Source organism: Anoplopoma fimbria, chromosome 3, assembly GCF_027596085.1.
Source record: "Anoplopoma fimbria isolate UVic2021 breed Golden Eagle Sablefish chromosome 3, Afim_UVic_2022, whole genome shotgun sequence".
NCBI lineage: Eukaryota > Metazoa > Chordata > Actinopteri > Perciformes > Anoplopomatidae > Anoplopoma > Anoplopoma fimbria.
In genome coordinates this window covers 4,514,594-4,534,904 of record NC_072451.1, presented here as the reverse complement: position 1 = coordinate 4,534,904, position 20,311 = coordinate 4,514,594, and the positions used below count along the sequence as shown (strand labels likewise).

Genomic DNA, 20,311 nt, shown 5'->3' with positions numbered 1-20,311 from the left:
GCAAGTCACCTTAAGAGGACATCGGTATTTCCATACTGATAACATCAAGGCTTAGAATAAGATTAGGAGAGCAAACTGAGCATACCAAAGTCACCTAGCATGGGGGTAAAAAGATAAAGAAAGAAAATAAAATAACATACAGTAGCATACAGTAAGCCCGGTACTACAATATCTTGACATCTCTGTTACAGCCCATTGTTTTGAGTAGTGGTAATGACACCAGGTCCATTGCAAACACTGCAGCAGTTATATATTACAGTCCCAGCTCTCTGCCGGGAATATCAGCCTGCTATCTTAATAATGCTCCGGAAACACAGATGACATCCAAAAGCCCTTTGTGGTGCAGTTAAAGTGACGTACAATAACTCAAGTTGGGAGTGGGCTTTGCTACTGCACAACAAAGTGTATAAGATAACTTAAATATCCTCAAAAGGCTACAGCACTGACACACTCGGATGCTCTTTGTGTTAATGCCCCCTCACAGAGCTGTATGAAGCACCATTTAGTCTCTGTTTTAAATTGGATCATAACTTTGCGGCTAGCACCTTAAGAGCTACAGAGCCAACGTTAAATTGTCTCTATTAGATCTTTAGCCGTGCATGGGAAATCTCTGAACCTCTTTACCAAGAATTCATGTTTTTGTTTTTTCCTTTTCTGCTGCCTGGGACTTTACTGTAATGAGAGAACATGTATTACTCCCTGTAGAAACGCTTCACAGCCTCTCCCTGATGAGCCTTCTCCACTCATCGAGAATGTAGAGACATCTGAAGGTCCTAATGGCCAAGATGAGGAGGCATTAGTGGGAATCTAACCACTGTCTACAGTCTTTTGTCTTGGCTTCATTAACCAGTTCAGCAGCTTGTTTATACCATTTAGCAGCAGCAGCCAGATAATGCCAGAGATTGAATCCCAGTGGAGACAAAGGAAATCTGACACAGAGGGAATGAATCCACACAAGATTGACCAGTGAAAAAGACAACTGAAACAAACAACTGTGTTACTTAAAACAAAATAAAACATGACCCACAACACTACATCACTATGAACATGCTTGTCTTTTGGTTATGTATGCACTGTGTTAAATTCTTCATAAAAAAGTCACAAAAAACTCCAAGTAGAATGTTTTATTTCTTTTGTTTTATTTATCTTTTGGTATCAGAGGTTGTAGTCCAGTGATTGATGCTGTACCGTCTCAGAAAAAAAAGAGCACAGAGTGAACTAACTGCAGGTGGTAATGCTTAGCTAGATTAACTCACCATTACTGTGACTTTGAGATCTTTGTGTTTAGCTAACTCTATCAGGTTGAGGCCGTTGTACAGCAGGTTTTCCAGGCAGCCGTGAAAGTTCCTCTTGAAGACGACTGGTTTATTAGAGCCTCGGCTCTGGACTGTCCCTACACTCAGCTGTGAGGGGACAAAAAAGATACACACAGAGGGTTGTATGAACATTAGATAATATAAATACAACATACACTGTATCTGGGTCAGAGGTAATTTTGAACATTCAGTGGTTGTACAGTTTTCGGGTAAAAAAGTGCTGGTGTATTTTGGTTACAATAATGTCTTAAATCCTGTTTTGTCATCCCACCTGCTCGATGTCCCAGCTGTTGAACTCTGCAGGGATTTGAATCCTCTGCATGTGTTTGTCCACAGTGAGGTTGAGGTGAGAGCTGCGCCGCTCCAATGCTAAATGGTGCCAATGCTGATCATCCAACAGGCTGCCGAGGGAAGCCAGCCGCCGGGGTTCAGAGGAAGGAGTACCTGGAAGGAGAAGAGGTGCAGAGAGTAGTGAGGGGACAAGAGAGAGTATATGAAGATTATTTTCAATTATCTGACCTGGTGCAAAGAGAAGTTAACACCAGGGCCAATACAATCTTCTTTATTGTGATGAATATTTTAATTTTCTCAATATCCCACAGAGAGGGGCACATCGAGGTCAGCCTGTCTCATTTTATTAGGGACTTCAAGATATCAGCATATTTGAGAGCCAAGGCCAAATATGTTATAATGCAAAATCTGAAAAACTGCAGCGTAAACATCGTGAGACATTATTAATGATAGATGAGCACCAGCAGCTCCACATTAGTGGATCCATTTCTGCATCCCTTAAAGCGCTGGGAGAGAAACGTTGGGTTTCTGCTGAAAGACGGAATTGCAGAAAGAGCTGAAAACAGTCAGCCATTAAAAATGTATTAGATATTCTTTAGGGAGAGATGACTCCAACTTCAAAGAGAGAGACAGAGACAGTTTGAAGATGATGGACAAATGTATTTCTGATAATGCAGACTATTATGGGAGAGGGTTTATTTGTCTGAGAAAAACAACTTCATCCAGAGAGAGAAAGTTAGGATGCAGACCTCATGATACGTCTGCCCTGGCAACATATTTATTGTGATTAGTTACAGTCGGGACGAGTGAAGAGAGACAGTGAGATCAATATGAGAGGAAGGATGGGAAAGAATCCGATGATGTTGGAGGTACGGAAGAGAGAAGACATTATGATCGAGGGCTTCATAGAATGCATGATTTGATTACTGGCTGAAAGACTGGAAGAAGAAAGCAGAAATCAATACGAGAACAAATAGAAAATGAATTGATGTTAATATACAGAGCCCCCTCCTTCCTTTTCTTTATGTCTTAATTTTCCTCTTTGGTTTAACCTTTTTTTTCAGTATCGAGGTCTTAATGTTGAAAAAAAACATGTCATATCTTTTGTTAAGAAGTGACAGCAATACTTCCACATGTATGTTTCTTGACAGGGCAGTCAGTAGTGTTATTGTTATGGGCCAACAGGGAAAACCAGTGGTGTCCTTTGTGTACCGCCAGTAAGTCCTTGAGCAAGATTATTATATGAATTGTGATGCGGGTCACCAGAAATCAATAGGTCACTTCCTGAGGGGAGCATGAACGTGTGCAGGAAAGATTAACAAGCTACGGGTCAGCAGATGTGAAAAATTCAGTGTGAGAGTGGCACAGAAGAGAGATCGTGGGGTCTCAAAAAAAAAAAATAAGATGAATAAATAAAAGTATCTTTGGTGCATGGATGTGAATTAATAAATTTCATGGAGCTAGTATGTTAGACCTATTAACTCCTTGGTATTCGGTGTAAATCAGATTTGCGGTTGCAAATCTGGCTGTATGTTGAAATACCCATAATACCATACTATTTAGTATGCAAGGATAAGATTTAGCATGTCCCAATACATAGTATGTCAAATGTAGTATGCCAAAAATACCAGAATGTTCTACATCAGGATATATGAGCGAGAGGGTCAAAGTTCAAGGTGCCATGAGGAAGTAGTATGTCCGAATTGAACGCGTACTGCATGTAATAGTGTGTACTGCAGTATGTACTGAAAGTAAAAAGAAAAAGTGTGTTTTGGCACGCAGCTACGGTGTTTTTGACTGAACGAGGAAGTCTTTTAACGTCCACTGACTTTTCTTTGGCCTCTTGTTGGATAAGATCTGGCTCTCTCACTATGTGCTGCAGGTCTGCCACGCCCCCCTCTCTGAGCGTCTGATTGCTCATTCCATCGTCAGTGGAGCTGTATTTTTTTTTAAATGCCACTGAGCTGTTTGTTGGGCTGGTGCTGCTGTTGAGTTTGTAACTGGTGAAACTCTGTCTTGATAGCACCTTACATCTCTGTTAAACCTTTGTTTATCTTCGTTACTTGATGACTTTAAGGAAACCACGCAGGGGACCTCTGCTATTTATTTTAGTTGTTAGAAACCCGTCTAGAACAAAAAAAACGCACACTGTCTTCTTCACTTGCATATAGATATATTTAATTACAACGTTTCGGTACACAGGCCTTCATCAGGGTTTTTTCGTCCTACTGGTGTGCAAACGTTTTGCTCTTTTTTTAGTAACCCCAGTCTACCAAATCAAACAAATAGATGACACTAAGGTGTAATCAGCTCCTAACTGAGTGTCCATGTAGTGTTTTTTTCAATTGTTCCCAATGAGGAGAGAGCGTATATGCTCCGAGCATTTTTAAAAGAAAAAATGTAAAAACGCTGAGGCGCTGAGTCGTTTTTGGAAAGATGCCCTAAGTTATTTTAGATTTTTTAGTTTAGTTTAGTGTGGACTTTTGTTTCATTATTGACTTGGACCCTTATGCCTTTTTTTCTTCCGTTTCTGCAATATTAGCTGGATTCCCTTTTCATACATGCCATTCATTGTGAGCTTACACTCAAAGTGCTTCAGCAGCCTTTTCTTGTTGTTTTCGCCCCGTTTTTTCGCAAAGTTTGGAAAAACTTCTTATGTTACTTCTTTTGTTCCGCTTGACATAAAGTCATGGTTGTAACACTGCTGCCGAAGAAGAGCGAATATGCTCATCAAAATCTTCAGACAAATAACAGATTGAAAAACTGCTAATGAATGCATCATTATTTTATTAATATTGAGGAGGGACAGGGTGCATGTTTTCGCCTTATTCTTTGCAGCCTCTGCCAAACACTTTCTGTTTTAAGAATCCTGTCTGCAATTTCATTAAATCTATTCACACTCGAGCTGCTGTCACTGTAATCAACTCCAAACATAATTTTCAGACACAGTTTGGGAAAGCAAATATTTCAGATAGCACGCTGACTCGCTGGCTTGCTGACTTTTTATATGCGCTTGAATCAAACAAGGCCTCACAGATAACATCATGCACTGAAGCAGGACCCATCAACCCCTCAGCATGTTTGTATCCTAAAATTACCTCAGTAACAGGAAAGGACTGATTTATGAGCCAACACAGATACAATTTACCACACTGACATGTTGATGAACATAAAGCAGAAGGGAATGGTTTTGCTTAGCAGATATGAATCTAATTAAACCATGTTTATTCAAGCTGTAAAACATCTAGCAAATGGACTGACATTTACATTAGATGTGTCCTATTTCATGTATTCAAATATGTCAAAATCGAAGACAAACACAATAAATATCAAAATCACCACATTCAAAAGTACTGCAGCTAATGACATGACAACTCACATGTCCCTCGTTTGGTTGCACCTTAAATATAAGCTAATTCTAATTGGGAAGAAAATGAAAGGAATACTTTTAAGAAATTAGCTTTTTTTTAATTGTACTTGTTGTTTATTTTAAGTTTAATATTTTTCTGTAAATCTGCAGCGCACCTGTTATGTTTTAGTGCCTTGGAGGCTCGATACTGAACTCAATCAGACCAAATTCCAATTAACGAAAAAACAACAACTACTAATTCCACCATCAAGTTTTTAAACTATACTTGTTTTGTACCAGGACAAAGTTGCTGTTTCAGTGAAGGGCTGTTACTCAGTGTTGCCTCATTAATCCAACTGCTCCAGGCGGTCCAGACCTGGAGGTGTTAGTTTTAACAGAGCAGAGCTGGCCGTGCATGAGCTCAGGTTCAATGCACACAGCAGATGACCTGAATTACACAATGTGTAACCTATAAGCCTTTTGTAGAGAGGAAGAGAGAGAGAGGGAGAAAGGCAGAGACAGAAATAATGAGACAGAATGATGAAGTGCATCCAACTAAGCAAAAAAAAAAAGAGCCAAGAAAGGCTTGAGAGCTGCAACAGTGAAAAAAAGCAAGAAAACATGGGGAGATATATGAAGCAGGAAGAGCTGAAACAATGGCTTATTGTGATGCTGAACACATAGAGGAATGGATGATCTATAGAGACAAACAACAGTAATTAGGAAGGGGAGGACGAGAGCGAAATGAATGATGTAGATATCTCAACCACAATCTAATATGTAATCAAAGTTTGACCAATTATTATCCAAATACACACCTCCTGGTATTGATTCTTCTTCTCTGCTCTGTTTTTTTCCTGCAACCTTACAAACCATCCTGTCCACTTCCTCCTGCCCTGCACTAACTCCTTTTCCATCCCATGACAAACCAAGTCTTTATTTCCTAATCACTGTGTTCCAAATCTTTTCCTGGGTTTGACCTTTGTCTGTTTCCCGATTCAAGTGGCTACTGCTAATCATAATTGCTGGCATACATTTCTGTGTACACACCCTCAAGCACAAGACAGGTAATCTGAAATAACTAAACCCCTAATATCATTAGAACGTGTATTTTTCTATTTCCCTGTGTCATTAATACGACAAATGAGATATCCTTAACGTGTTGCCATATGTGGCATTATAAAACTCAGTCATAGAGTTAAAGAGAACTTGGAAACAAATAAAGAAATGGATGGATGGAGGAAAGGCAAGGATTTAGGGATGAGATAACTTGTGGAACGGAACAGATTGCCGAAGAGAAATATGAGGAAATGGGTGAATGACTGTTAAGGGAGATGTAAAATGCAAAACGAAAAGGTAAAGGAGGCAAAGAGAAGGAAAGAATGGAGGGAGGTAGAGAGAGATGAAGTGGGGGAGGGGAGGGTATGAATGGATGGAGAAAGTTTTTCAGCAATCAGCTGGGGTTCCTGATGAGAGGTGAGCCATATGGTGATGATTCAGCATGGCTGCCTCACAACCTCTGGTTTAACCCTGTTTATACACACACACACACACACACACACACACACACACACACACACACACACACACACACACACACACACACACACACACACACACACACACACACACACACACACACACACACACACACACTCACCTCCCTATGTAAAGCCTGTAAGCGATGCATCACGTCTTGCAGAGTCGGCCCTAACACATGCTACAGTGAACGGGTACCATCCATCACGTCTGCAACTAGACTGAGATGCAGCAGCAGAGCGTGGGCCAAATTTTAACCAATCAGGCGGCAGCGTGCGTTTCGTCCATCTCAGCCAACCACAACCAATCTAAAGTTATCTCAGAGGGCTTTATATTGTCCTGCACCTTTTTATACAGATATTCAGTAACAATACATCCACGAAGTGACTCACAAATAACATTTCAAGCAAAAAAATGTGTTCTTCCTGATCAAATTAATTTAAAAGTTGAGTGGATATGTCAATAATACAAGTCATCTTTGGTCATGCTATCCTTCTGCAGATAAACGTAATGTTTATACAGCTTTTTGACTACTCCAATGTAGTAAATATCAGTATGAATAGATGTCAGTATCTGTCACTAGATACCAGTATATTGTGCTGTACCTTGTCTGAGCAGCAGCAGTAGCTTTCCTCTCTCCAACTCCAGACTGAGGCCGAGTCCTCCCTCTCCCTCTGCGTGCAGCAGTGTCCCAGAATTCCTCAGGGTTTTAAACTTCAGAGAGACGACCTCTCTGGACGTCCCCTGTGGCCCGGGGCTCAACCTGTACGCCAGACTGCTGCTGCTGCCGCCGTCCAAACTCACAACATCAGAGGCTGAGAGACAAAAAGAGATACAACGGTCAGGAAATGATCATTGTCAGTGTGCAACATTGTACTCTAAATTAGCAACAAATACCTTAAACTAATTCCAGGACCTTAAACCAACACATTAAAGTACCTTTGCTCTAGTTTAGGGATTTGGGCAAAGCTGTGGTGCTGCATTGTGGATAATAGAGTTTTAACAGAACTACAAAGTCAGAAAAGCAAATGACTGTAACTATGTTTGAGCAAACATGTACATATTTATTAATAAAGACTCTTTTCAAAGAAGAATGACTGCATCGTGGTTCTACGCCCAAAACCAGCCAGTCAAGTTGCAAGTTTACATCCATGTTTGTTCAAAATATCATCACATCATTATTTATCCTATTAGACATTTGTTTCACAGTGACCTTTGACCTCCAAATATGATCAGTTCATCCAGTCAAGTCAAAGTGGACGTTTGCGCCAAATACAGGTACTTGTGTCATGCATTTAGCCTGTTGAAATATATGTTTGACCAATGAAATTCTTTGTTTAACCTGATGTAATGGAAAGATATCGGTAATTCTGCATGATAATTAGCCATGTGCTCCTGTTTGCTGCGTGGAGAGTTAGTATTTTTGCAGCAATAGGTCTTTGGAACAATGGACGTTTGTTTCAGGGGTAACAGGGCCGCTCTGGTCCTACAGGACATTTTTCCGACTATTGGTGTCTTGGAATAATGTACCTTCGGAGCAATGGGCAGTTTACATCTTAACACCCATGTTCTTTAAACATCTACAACAGCTAACGTTAGCATTAGCATCAAATTAGGGGTCTCATTAGTTTGTGTATTGTGTAGTAGGTATTAGCCCTTTAGACTTAATAAGTCTGGACAAGTTATTGTTGTGTTCACACTGACGCTATTACAAAGAAAGTCATCAGGCCTCATTAAAGACAATGGAACATATTCACATTAGAACCGGTGTGCATAGTTGTAATGAAGAACATTTGCATTCCTATTTTCCACATTCCCATTGCATATTGTATTACATTTTGCAGTGCACTGATAAAAAACAGCTTTTTTCTTGACAAAATGAAGATTTATGAAACTGTCCAGTATTTTGAAAAAAAAACACAACTTATTCAGACAGAGCAGGTTAGGTGTTGGGTCTGAGTTGTATTGGTGAGATAGACCGCCCTAACGTGACCCCATATCTGTCCATTATTATGAAAACCCCGAGTTCAGTCCAGGGAAAAGGAAAAGACTTACTGTAAGGACACCCGTAGGTCTCCAGCCGGAGTCCGATCCTCCCGCTGGGGTTCCAGTCCAGAGGAATGAGGCGGAGGAAGCGAGCGATGGCCGGCTGCTGCAGTTTGTACTGAACCACACTGTCTGCATTACTGTTACCTGGAAAAGACTGAAATTACAAACACATTAAATCAAAAACACCCCCAAAAAAGTTTCATTTATTTCTCTATTTATATGTTTGTTACTTTGCGGAATTACATTGAACACTGAAATCAGGTTTTCATCCAAATATAACACAAATTTAACGACATAAACACATTCAACATTAGGCATAACTTCTCATAAGATATCATATGAACCATGTTTGAGTTTACTTGTTGATGGACTTACAGTGTGGAAATACTTTGTCTTTATAATCAAAGTACTTTTTTTAATTTGATATTGTTTCATAATGAACAAGTCTGGAATATAAATTGTGAACTGATGGGATGAATGCCTTCTCTCATCTGGATATCCATCCGAATTACTCCTCTCCCTTGAAGTTGACATGCAGGTTAACTAGCTCCCCCACTGCTTATTAATTCCTCTGAAATCACGAGAGAGTGAAGTCTTCAGACGTCGCGTAACTTTAAATAGTCTTATAATGTATCTTTTGATGTTTTGATCCCAAGTATCAGAAATGTTTGGTTCCTTTTAGCTGAAAGAACAAATATTTGTTTGCTGTGTGTGTGATTATACTTCTGTGTATGTCGTTGATTGGACTCATGGGAAGGAAGTCTATTCACACAGTGCTGTTTCTGTGTTCACATTTGTTAATGACCAGTCATACTGTTTAATATATAGTGTATTCACACAACAGGTGGGGTTGGAAGTTGCTTATGAGTTACTCAATGGAAAGGAAAATGTGTTAACAATGGCAGGTGAGAAATTCTTGTTTTCTCCTGTTGATAATGAGCATCTTATCCTTCCCTTACGGAGGCCAGCGGCTCCTTTATTTTAAAGTTTGTCCAATTTACATACTTTTTTTTTTACAACAAAAAACATGACAAAAGTGAGATTTACATCCCCCTCAAAGTAAAAAAGAGAAATTCCCCTCTGCTGGTCTTCAGCTTCTTCGATAAAAGCAGATCAACGTTCTCCTCTGACTGACTGTAAGCGCGACAGACTAATGCACAGAAGTTGGGAAACACTTTGAAATGTGCCGGGGCTTGTGCTCAGTTTATGCAGAGTGTCAGATCAACATGTCTTTAAGCTGTGAGAAGTCGTCCTCTGCTCTCTCAGAGACGACCCTCAGTGCTGAGATTAGCCCGGTTCCTTCCATGTGGGGAAATTGCCTCGGCTCTGCTTCTAATCAAAAGCTCTTCTCTGCACCGCTGCAACAAACGAGGGTTTACCCGGGATTAATGTCCATTCTCACAGTGTGTTAATGAAACACGTGTCCATGTTTGTTGTGTACGGCTCACAGGGAGCATGCAGGATGCATCACTGTTTCTGCTTTTTCCACAAATCAAACTACTTAATATTCGTGTGGCTGCATGCTGAACCGTGCACCATCCCCACAATGGGACAAATACAAGTCTGACAAGACAACGGTGCGACGTTAAACCACAGAAGAAGAGTTCTGTGTCTACCAGGAGGTGGGAGGTGATGCCTCGCTGCCTCTGCTGTCCATCTGACTGATTTCTTCATTAATCAGCTTTACAGAGCAGAGCTGCCTTTCTGACATTACAGTTTATAGTTGCAGTACATCCTTATTACATGCTCTTTTGCTGCAACTCTTGACAATGTCCCATTTGTGATTAAAAATTAATAGTAGATTTTTATTTAACCCAAAGACTGCAGCAGGTCAGCTAGCTGAAGCTAAATGACAATTCCTTTGACTTGAATTTGACACTAAACTAGAACAAAATGACAAAGGAATTTACACTAACTTCCACTTCCATAGACTTTCTGTTTTGAATAGACCTTATAGGAATTTGCAGCCAGGACGTAAGCAGGTCACTGGCCAAAGCGATGAGGCGGTGCATAAATAACTGTGTCAGGCTCAAAGGACAAATGTGACATTTACGATGTCGCAAGTTTTAATTGTTCTTTCATGTCAGCTAGCATTGTTCATGTTTTACGCTGTCCGGAGACGAAGACAATAATCCTCACGTTATGGGAATATCCTAAATCCCTTTTTTTTCAACAAAGGCAAAAAGCACCGCAACAGAACATAAAACCTTTTTTTTTTTTTTTTTTTTTGCAATTGTTTTATGGAATTTTGCAGTTTCCATACAGCAACTTCAAAATGGACATAGAAAGATGTGAACATAGAAATACGTGAGCTGAAACCACTCTAAGTAATCCTATCTGTTGTCATGAGTTATTGTCATTCTTGGAAAAAAATTGTAAAAAGTGAGATTGAACATGTGCTCAAAAGCAGTGGAATTTTTCCTCATTGATTTCAGTATCTGGCCTCGCATCAGGCTGCAACGCATCGTCTCAGCCAGGAAAGTGACGCCCAGCTGCCTCTCTGTCTCGCTCTCTGTCCGTCAACGGCAGCTTAAGTGTTTTGGCAACAGGTCTGCACGGTCAGCAGAGCTCTTTCATCGGTTCATCCATTATTAATGAAGAGTCAAAGGCTGCTGATGACTGTGATTATCTCCTCAGGATGGACTGATCCCTGCAGACCAGCCCTGCTAAACACCATATCCTCCGTAAATATGACTGTGGTAGAGCAGGCATATTAATTGTAATGAACCGGAGAGTGGGGTTCATTTTAACAGCTATTACCTGATAATGTGCCCACAGTACTGTTTTTGCACCTTGTGAGAGTACTTAAGGTGGTACTGTCTAAAACCATTAAAAAATAAATAGACTTTAACTGTCCTCTGTTTGGCCCTATCCATGTTGTCCTGTCAAGGGGAAACATCCAAGGCAAAAAAAACACATTGTTCTTCATACATATAGATTTAAGATTTTGGGCTATTTTGCTTGTTTTAGCTTTTTTGAGTGTCTTTGGGTGTGTTTCTTTGAGAAAAGTGGAAATAAAACACCCAACACACATATTTAGGTTTTTATTTCACTACTTTGTCTATTTACATCTGTAGATTTCTTCTAAATTCAACAAAAGTAAGCATTAGATAATACCTCCTGTGCATATTTAATCATAATATTTCAGAAAACTCACTCCGAACAAGCACGCTTTGAACGGGACACTGCACCAAAATAAATGTTAACCATGGATACCTATAGTTTCTTCCTGCCAGTGCGACTTGTTAAATAAGTATCAGAAAGACGTCTAAGTGAAGAAGAAACACCATATAATGGACTCACCCCTATACTGTCCTCCTGTCTGTACTGCTTCCAGTTGTGTCCCGTGTCGCTGAACATCAGCAGGTACGACGTCAGCCAATCAGAGCTGCCGTAGCGGCCCTGAGTGGCGACGGCGGTGATCTTGGTCCGCTCGCCGAGGTCGACCTCCAGCCACTGATACCTGTCTGAGGTGAGAGGGGACCAACCTCCGGCTCCTGCAGGGAACAAGATTGATACCTTACATTTCGGTCTACGAGTCATAGGTATATGTGCGTTGACCTTTAAGTCTTAACTCACGACACATCCTAAATAAGCAAATGATTGTGCCATAATTGTTTTTAGCTTGTTGTGTTGGAATATATGATTGGTTTCATTCCAAGATACTGCAGGATTTTTTTTAATGTAGAAAATTTAATTTAAAAGATTGAATGCGTCAGAATGATGCTGTATTACTCAGAGCGTGTCCCTATCTATTTTAGACACAGTGCATGTTTTGAATTGTATGAGTCCATTTGTTTTCATACATCACAAGAAGACATTCATCAGAATGAAAGCCTCTATAAATTTTGTTCAATTTTCCAATTTCCAAACCTGCCGCCTCCGCAGCTTTTCATGCTGGTTTGACATTTGTCTTAAGAATGATATATTTATTTTTTTAAGGTGACAACAAAATGCTTTTAAGCAGGCGGTCTGGACGACAGACTTTCTTACTTTTTCCACCCACTTTCTCAACACACAAAGGCACCATTATGCATGACCTATTCATTTTACAACAAAGGGTTGCATATCAAATAGTTAGTTGTCGTAATATGGCCTACAGCAATTTACACATTGCAGGAGGCACAATATTTGTTGCAGGCAAAATGTGTGTCAAAGTACCCTTTTAAATTAAACATTGTCATGCTGCAGAGATCTTGGCCTACATATCACATCATTTTCTACAGACTTAAGAAAACCTATTTGTTTGGTACAGATCCACACAAAAATCACACAATAATCATTTTAATATGTTAATAATTATTATACAATAATGATTCAAGAATTATCATTACCATTAATATTGCAATTGCAATATCCAATCAAAATAGTAGCAATTAGGCCTTTTAACAAGATTGCCCTACTATTCTGGGACAAACATATATTACATAACATTTCGTTCTACAATCAACAGTTGAAATGATGAAGGCACTTGCAAGGTAGTACAAAATGTAAACCATACTTTGGTGTTTCATTTTTTACCCTTTTACTTAAGATTTCATTAAACTTGTTTTTTTTTCTTTTTACAAGAAGTACCAAAACACTGGCAACAAGGAAGATCTTGGGTAGATAATAATGAGAATAAATAGCTGATACAGCTCACTGCTGAGCATAGTGAAATTACAGGACAATTAAATTGCCATCTCACGGTGGCTAGAGGAAGTCACAGGATCACCAGAGCCCATGCAAATTCATCCTTCAGGGATATTTCATGGCAATCCATGAGTAGTTAAAGAGAAATTTCAGTCTGGATCAAAGTGTGGGACCAACTTTGCCATCCATGGTGCCACTCTGCTAACGTTAAAAAAAAACTTTACACAAGATCCATTTTCTGGTTTCTTCTTTGACCTCATCTCTGAGCTTTTTTACTGGAATTAGTTCATGACAGCCAACTTTACTGCTATCATTCTTGTGTATTGCATTTCCGAAACAAAACACCATCAATATGGGGTTGAGGTGCCATGCATTGATCGGTTGCGCAGAATGCAAGACCATTAGCGTCCTTCCCCAAATATAGCATTGCTAAGAGGCTGTGGCGTGATCTATTGATTAGTTGTACAGATTGCTTGCAGTTCTGCATCCTTTGCTATATAGAATATCAACAATAGGAGGCTGTGGTGCCAGGCATTGATTCGTTTTACAGTACCCTTGCAGGTCTGCATCCTTTCCCGTATTAAATATCACAAACAAAGAGCAGTGCTGTAACAAATTGATCATTTGTATTTTAATTTAAAAGGTTGAAAGAACTGAAAAGATGGTTTGATGAAAGAAAGAATGATACATATTTAAAATGTGTAGTTTTTTTAATAAGCTTGCAGCATTTCCAGTGTATAGTGTTGCCTAGTTGATCATTACCCCAAACACTTTCAATAAAGGCTGTGGTTATTGATTAGTTGTATCCAAGCTCATTAAATTTGTATTGTTTTTTTCAGACACAGTCAACTGACAAGAGAAAGGAGACAAAATGTGTGTGTGTGTGTGTGTGTGTGTGTGTGTGTGTGTGTGTGTGTGTGTGTGTGTGTGTGTGTGTGTGTGTGTGTGTGTGTGTGTGTGTGTGTGAATATATGCCTGTGAACTTGTAGCTTAGCTTTATTGTGAGAAATTATTTGGAAAGTGAGGACATTGGGACAGACCTTCAAAGAACGGTTTGAGGGTTGAAACTTGGTTTTAAGGTTCAGGTTTGAATTGGGTTTAGTGGTTTAGGGTTTGGGTGAGGCATGGTGGTGATGGTTAAGGTCAGGGTAAGGGGCTAGGGAATGCATTATATCATTGAGTGTCCTCACAAAGATACAAGGGTGTGTGTCCGTGTGAGTGCGTGTTGGAAAGTGCTTTGTCAGGCCAAAGCGATGCCTCAGAGCTCCAACGCCAGATGGACGATTCTGAAGGAAGAGCGTCCCACTGAGCACACAGCACACAAATAAAGAGAGCACAGCACAATCATGAACAACCATTAATTCAGAGGAGGAGTGAGACATTAACACACACACACACACACACACACACAAACAATGGGAGTCAATGAGCTCTTGGAAAGCAATAAAAGAACAACAGACAAACAAACAATGTAAATGTCGCTTGTCATCATGTTAGCGTGCTGTTGTCTGCTTGTTGTTGCAGCAGCAGGAAGCTAACATTTTAAAACAAAGCAACCAACAGAATTTATCCCAAGCCTCCAGGGGACAGCACTGAGCTATTAGATTTTTGAAAGAGGAGCTGGAGGCAATGTGATGCCCGAGAGCCTAAAGAGTCTTTCTGCCACACAAATCCATCACAAAGGAGTAGAATGTAAGTCATACTTTGTGTTATTTGTGGGAGTACTGTATGCACCGAAAAAGATTAACTCAGAGATTGAGAGTTTCACCTTCACGCTCAACTTCCTCTTTACCACTGTTTTCAAGTACAATGCCTCTATCAGTACTGATCCTGAACCAATCTGCCTGTTAATCTCACACTCAATTTTACCCTACGTAGTCCCCAAAGTATTTCAACTCCCTCGTGTGAGGCTGCTTATCACTCCCAACCTGAAGGTGGCGATCCGCAATCTTTCTAGCAGAGTACTATAGGGTCGTCTATACTGATTCAGGTTTGGCACCAGACAACCCGATGAAAGTCCCAGTCTGATGGAAGCCAACAAAATAACATATTGCTGCATAAATTGAGAGTAAAGAATACAGCCCTTACCCCTTTTATACAAGCACAGGATGGCTCTTAATTACTGACCCCGAGCACCCATAACTCTCACAGTAACTGTCACAAAATATTCAGAAAGACTTAAGCCTCCTCCAAGGTTTTTGACAAACTGGGCAAACTTCCATGACCCCCGCAGTGTGAAGAGTTGCTCAAACGTAGCGCGACCAGGACAGAATTTGCATTTGTCCTCCTGAATCTGACATTGTCAATCCACGAGAGGCCTCCTATCCAGCACCCTGGCACTGCTCAGATTTCCCAGGACACTGAGGAGTGTCAGGCCTGCAGTTGGTACGCCTTTAGTGTGTACAGTCGGCGCGGTCACAGATCTTGAGGCCGTCCGCACAGGGGTCCGTGCAAACCATTGCCAACTTGTGCAAATAATTATATTTTCGTCATTCCAACAACTGGACCTTCAGAGACTCAGAGCTTTCAGAGATACCCACAAAACAAATCCCATGGAACTGCAACGCCGCTGCTTCAAATCCACAACAATTGCTTCAGTTTGTTGTTCAGTATGTTTCCTGAGGCTCATTTCTCTTACATGTCTAACGAAGACAAAATGCCAAAGAAGCAAACGAAATACCTACAATTCAAGAAGGATAGGTTTAGAGGTGGTTTCCGTGTAAAATATTTGGTCCACTACATCTTAGCTACAGGAATTTTAGTCATAGCAAAAGGTCAGTTTTGACGGAAAAGCTCCTGTGGTAAATGTTCTGGAGATCGATATTTTGTTCGGTATTTTCATTATGACTAAATCCATCCATTGCACATTATTTACGTGCTGAATTGATAGTAACAAATTACTACCAACTTTGAAAGTGAATAGTGGGACTGAGTCTCGGTATTCCCTCACCTTTTCTCTGAACAATGTGTGGTGGCAACAGAGGAGGAAAACTCAGCCGTGGAAAAGAATCGGTCTGGCGGCTGGTGGAGCTTGATCTTTAAAGATCCAAAGGCCAAAGCTAATAAGCACTTGACTAACAGACGTGACAGTGACAGGGGAACGGAAAAGAGCAGACACTCTGACCTTTACTCATGAAGATTAGACTGGGGAAGGAAAAGAGGGAATTGGAAGGAAACAGCTCAGAGTCAGAGCGACGTTACACAGATTTACTGTGTCCACCATGACGGATATAATTGAAATGGAAGTGAAGAGATGGCTGGCGGTCTGAACACTTTCCGACACGGCTGTCACTATAAATCAAACAGATATCCCTGCTTTCCTTCCGTCTCTAGTGTGTAGTGTCTAGTGTCAAGGAACCGACTTTAACCAGCCACTGAGAAATGTGTTAATGATGGTCAGAGGTCTGACATCACTGCTTTGCCAAACATTTTGAACTACAAACTCCTCTGTCATTGGCTTTACCAACCAGGGAAGAGTGAGAGCTAATTATCTATCAATTTCCAGTTCTCACTGTTAAAACTGCATTTTAGTCACATTGGATTTTACCACGCCAGTTCCATCACTAAGTGGTGGTGCAATCTGAATGACTGATGTCGAGAAGCTATGCTTAACTAGAAAATGGAAACTGTTATATTATAATGAGTTTTCAATGCTGTATTTTTTCCTCTGTGCTGAAATAGTTTTTCATTTGAATGTCCAAACTGTGTCTATGAGCCTGTCAGGCATATTTGAACATCTGACTTCACCACACAGATATATTTAAAAAAATCATGTTGAATATTTGAAAATTTAGGGCAAAGGAAGGGAAGAACTTTTGACCACTTAGACATCAAAGCCTGATATATTGTATAATTATGTGTCAGAGCATCATAGCCTTTGTATGGAGCCACCGTATAGTGTGCCTTTTCATACTATCTTAATGTTGTCAACTATACATCAATGGACAACTTCAAGTCCCTTTAATCCAGCGTGCTCTGCCACTGTGTCTGGATCCTCTTCCCTGAAGTGTCAAAGCTGTAGGCAACGCAGAGGATAGTATGCACTTACTCAAAAAATATAGTTACAAGTCCAGCCAACAGCGGCTACAGGAATACCATATGTAGACCTCAGTAGTATGATTGGTCAGTTTGGACAAGACATAGTTTTTTATTCCATTCCTGCGGTCGACTCTCTGTATCTGTCAGTGTAAGAATGTAAGATGATTTTCTAATGTCTAAATGTGCTCCAGAATTCACAATGATTCAAACATAGCATATTTTCAATGCTCAGTTAGGTTTGAATACCAGCTCTTCAATCATGACGCATAATCAGGTGTTTTACTACTGTTAGCTAAAGTTCCAAGGGATGCCGTGACATAAAATGGATTGAAAAAGTGATGTGGGAGGCCACCCTACAACAGTAAAAGCTCCAACACGTGAAATGTGAATACATTAAATTATGTAGGTGAGGGTAGGAAGTACATTTATTTTAGTCATTACAGCTGACAGAAGCATGACACTTTAATATAGCCCAGTTATTTCTGTCTCCTTTTTCTGCCATGTTATGTTGTTTTATTCAAATTCATTTTGGAAGGTGGTCCTCCCAATTTTTTCAACAATCAAAAGTGGGCCTTAAATGGCAAGAGGTTAAAACCTCTTGATATATAGTCTGATATACAGGGTGTACTTTCATTTATCTTGAAAGATGAAGGGCTAATTCTGTTTCACAAAACTTGAGGTGGGTTCGCTGCTCTCTTCTCTCCTGATACTTCAGTAATCCACTTCACCTGTAAGGGCTCTGACACCCGAAACCAACTCAATTTGTCTTCCTCTTGTCATAAGAGCAGTTCGGGTAGCGTATGTAACAGGTGAGGAGAAGAGCCGGTCAGGGCCGCACAGCCCTTATTCTGCTTTACCACTGAAGGGAAACCAAGCGTGACGCGAGTCCACTCCAGACATCAGCTTCGCTATAAGGAACAGATGGATGGAAGGATAAAGTAAAGAAAGGACGGCTGAATCATTAATAATGCACCGATATTCCACCTGACAGCTACAGAGCACAGACGGGAACATGCGAAGAGAGAGACATGAGTAAAATGAAGAGTCAAGCGGAATGGAAAATGCCAGACAGGCAGAGGAAGAGGCGAGCCGTCAAAGTGAGAGGGAAGTGAACAGGTAGCTGAAGGAATAAAAGAGAGACATGTAACAGACAGACTGTTTTATATGCAGGCGCAGATTGAGAGCTCGTAATTTGCATGAGAATACCAAGCCTGGATGGTAATTTCAGCAACCTGATAACATGTCAGACGGACAGAGAGCCTAATGGGAGGCTGGAAAACATCGGATGTATCTTGCAGGCGAACACATTTCCGGAGTTTTAAGTGTAACACTGGAACTTACAATTAAGTACAAACTGGACGTATGCATGTAAATCAATTAGTGGGCAATCCATTCACACAACCAGAACATGTTGATCTAGTCTAGTTACAAAATTATTACTGTGGCATAATAATTGCTTATGAAATTGATTCCAACATAATTGCCTCAGCATCACTGACTGTCACTGTGGCCCGACAAAAAGAAACCGTAAGAAAGAGCTGGCTAAATGAGGTCTAACAGATGAAAACATGTCTGCGGGGGAAAGTGAAAGTTATGATTACATCAGAACAAAATCTATGCAGAAGACCATTTAAAAGATAGTAATGTAAAGCAAGGAAGATAGACGGATGTAGAAGGGAAAGAAATGGAGAAATAAAAGATGCTGGGCAAGAAATTAAAAATAAAAGGTGTAAATGGGAAATCAAAATGCTGAATGAGAAAGACTCGTGGGTCTTAACAGAGCGGTGGGAAGCCCAACATAGTGAGTCAATCATCCAGCAGCTTCTCGGTGAAAGAGACATTCATCTCCAATCAGCCGCCTGCAGAGAGATTTTAAATCCTGGGACCAGAGGATGTGCATGAGAAAAATATTGAATGTGCCACCTTTCAAAAGAAATTGCTATGTATAAAAGAGAATCTCCATGCATGATTTAGACAAACAAACACACTTATCACTGCTATGCTTTGTGTGATAAGCATCGTTTGTGTGTGTGTGTGTGTGTGTGTGTGTGTGTGTGTGTGTGTGTGTGTGTGTGTGTGTGTGTGTGTGTGTGTGTGTGTGTGTGTGTGTGTGTGTGTGTGTGTGTGTGTGTGTGTGTGTGGCAATAAAGAACCTTGAAGAGGGAATTTTTGGACCATCTCAGCTGAAGCCTTTGCCTGTTAAGCCCGTCATTATCTGTTAAACCATGCCATACTGTTGGTCTCAACAAAGACTGTATGGACTGGCTGTGAATTACCAGTGCCAGATGAAGGAAACAACATCTCTGATTCATGTTGAGAAAGATTGAGCAAGATGACGGACTCCTATGTGTATTTTTAGTGTCCCGACCATAGAAAGTGGAAGTTGTCGTTGTGACGTCAACCATTGGTTTGTGGACTCTGGTTTTGAAGCTTCGAGTTTGGTAATTTGACCATTTTCAGCTTGTTTTTTGCAACCAGTGAACGGAAGGGACCATATTTGAACTGCGGAGGAGTGACCTAGTGACGAGTGATGCCGTAAAAGACTCTGGCAGAGACCTGTCAATCACCAAGGACCTTAAAGCATACCCTGCTTTATGGTCTATTTGACTCTAAATGGGACCATCATTTACTAAATGAACCTCATGCTGTATTTAGACTTGAAACTAGCGAATGAGACCATAAACTATTGTTCACTGTGTTTACGGAGGTATTAACTCAAGTGAAAAGTAGAGTCCTTTAGTCGTTAGTCACTCTGAAGTTACGTGAGTGACTAAAAAGATAGCCTTCAACACTAAATATGTTATTCTACTGAACATGTAATATACAAAATCTGTTGTTTTAAACAGTGATGCCATTTTAGTCTGTTAGCACCAGCTGCACCAATCCTACTCATTCAAAACACACCTGTGTAATACACTTTTGTGCTGCAGATAATGATTACGTTTAGCCAAATCTTAAAAGAGACCAAAAGGCCTCTACACATTGGGGGCTTGATGAATAATCAACACAAAAATGCCAAATACCAACTTTCAATTGTTGTTTGTCTAAGGGTTTATTGTAAAAGATAATAATGGAAGGAGTGGATCTGGTCTGTGCT

The 20,311-nt window shown here is 40.4% G+C and overlaps 1 protein-coding gene across 1 annotated transcript in view; it reads right to left on the bottom strand.

Annotated features, from left to right (window-relative positions):
- The window catches only part of LOC129088580 (contactin-associated protein-like 4), an 89,330-nt gene that overhangs the window by 42,891 nt on the left and 26,128 nt on the right, over positions 1-20,311 (bottom strand). Inside the window, exons 3-7 of the mRNA XM_054595938.1 lie at positions 11,848-12,041; positions 8,551-8,698; positions 7,101-7,310; positions 1,588-1,760; positions 1,257-1,403 (exon numbers count right to left, since the gene is read on the bottom strand). Of these exons, the coding sequence (XP_054451913.1) occupies positions 1,257-1,403; positions 1,588-1,760; positions 7,101-7,310; positions 8,551-8,698; positions 11,848-12,041 (872 nt within the window). The remainder of the gene's footprint in view (positions 1-1,256; positions 1,404-1,587; positions 1,761-7,100; positions 7,311-8,550; positions 8,699-11,847; positions 12,042-20,311) is intronic.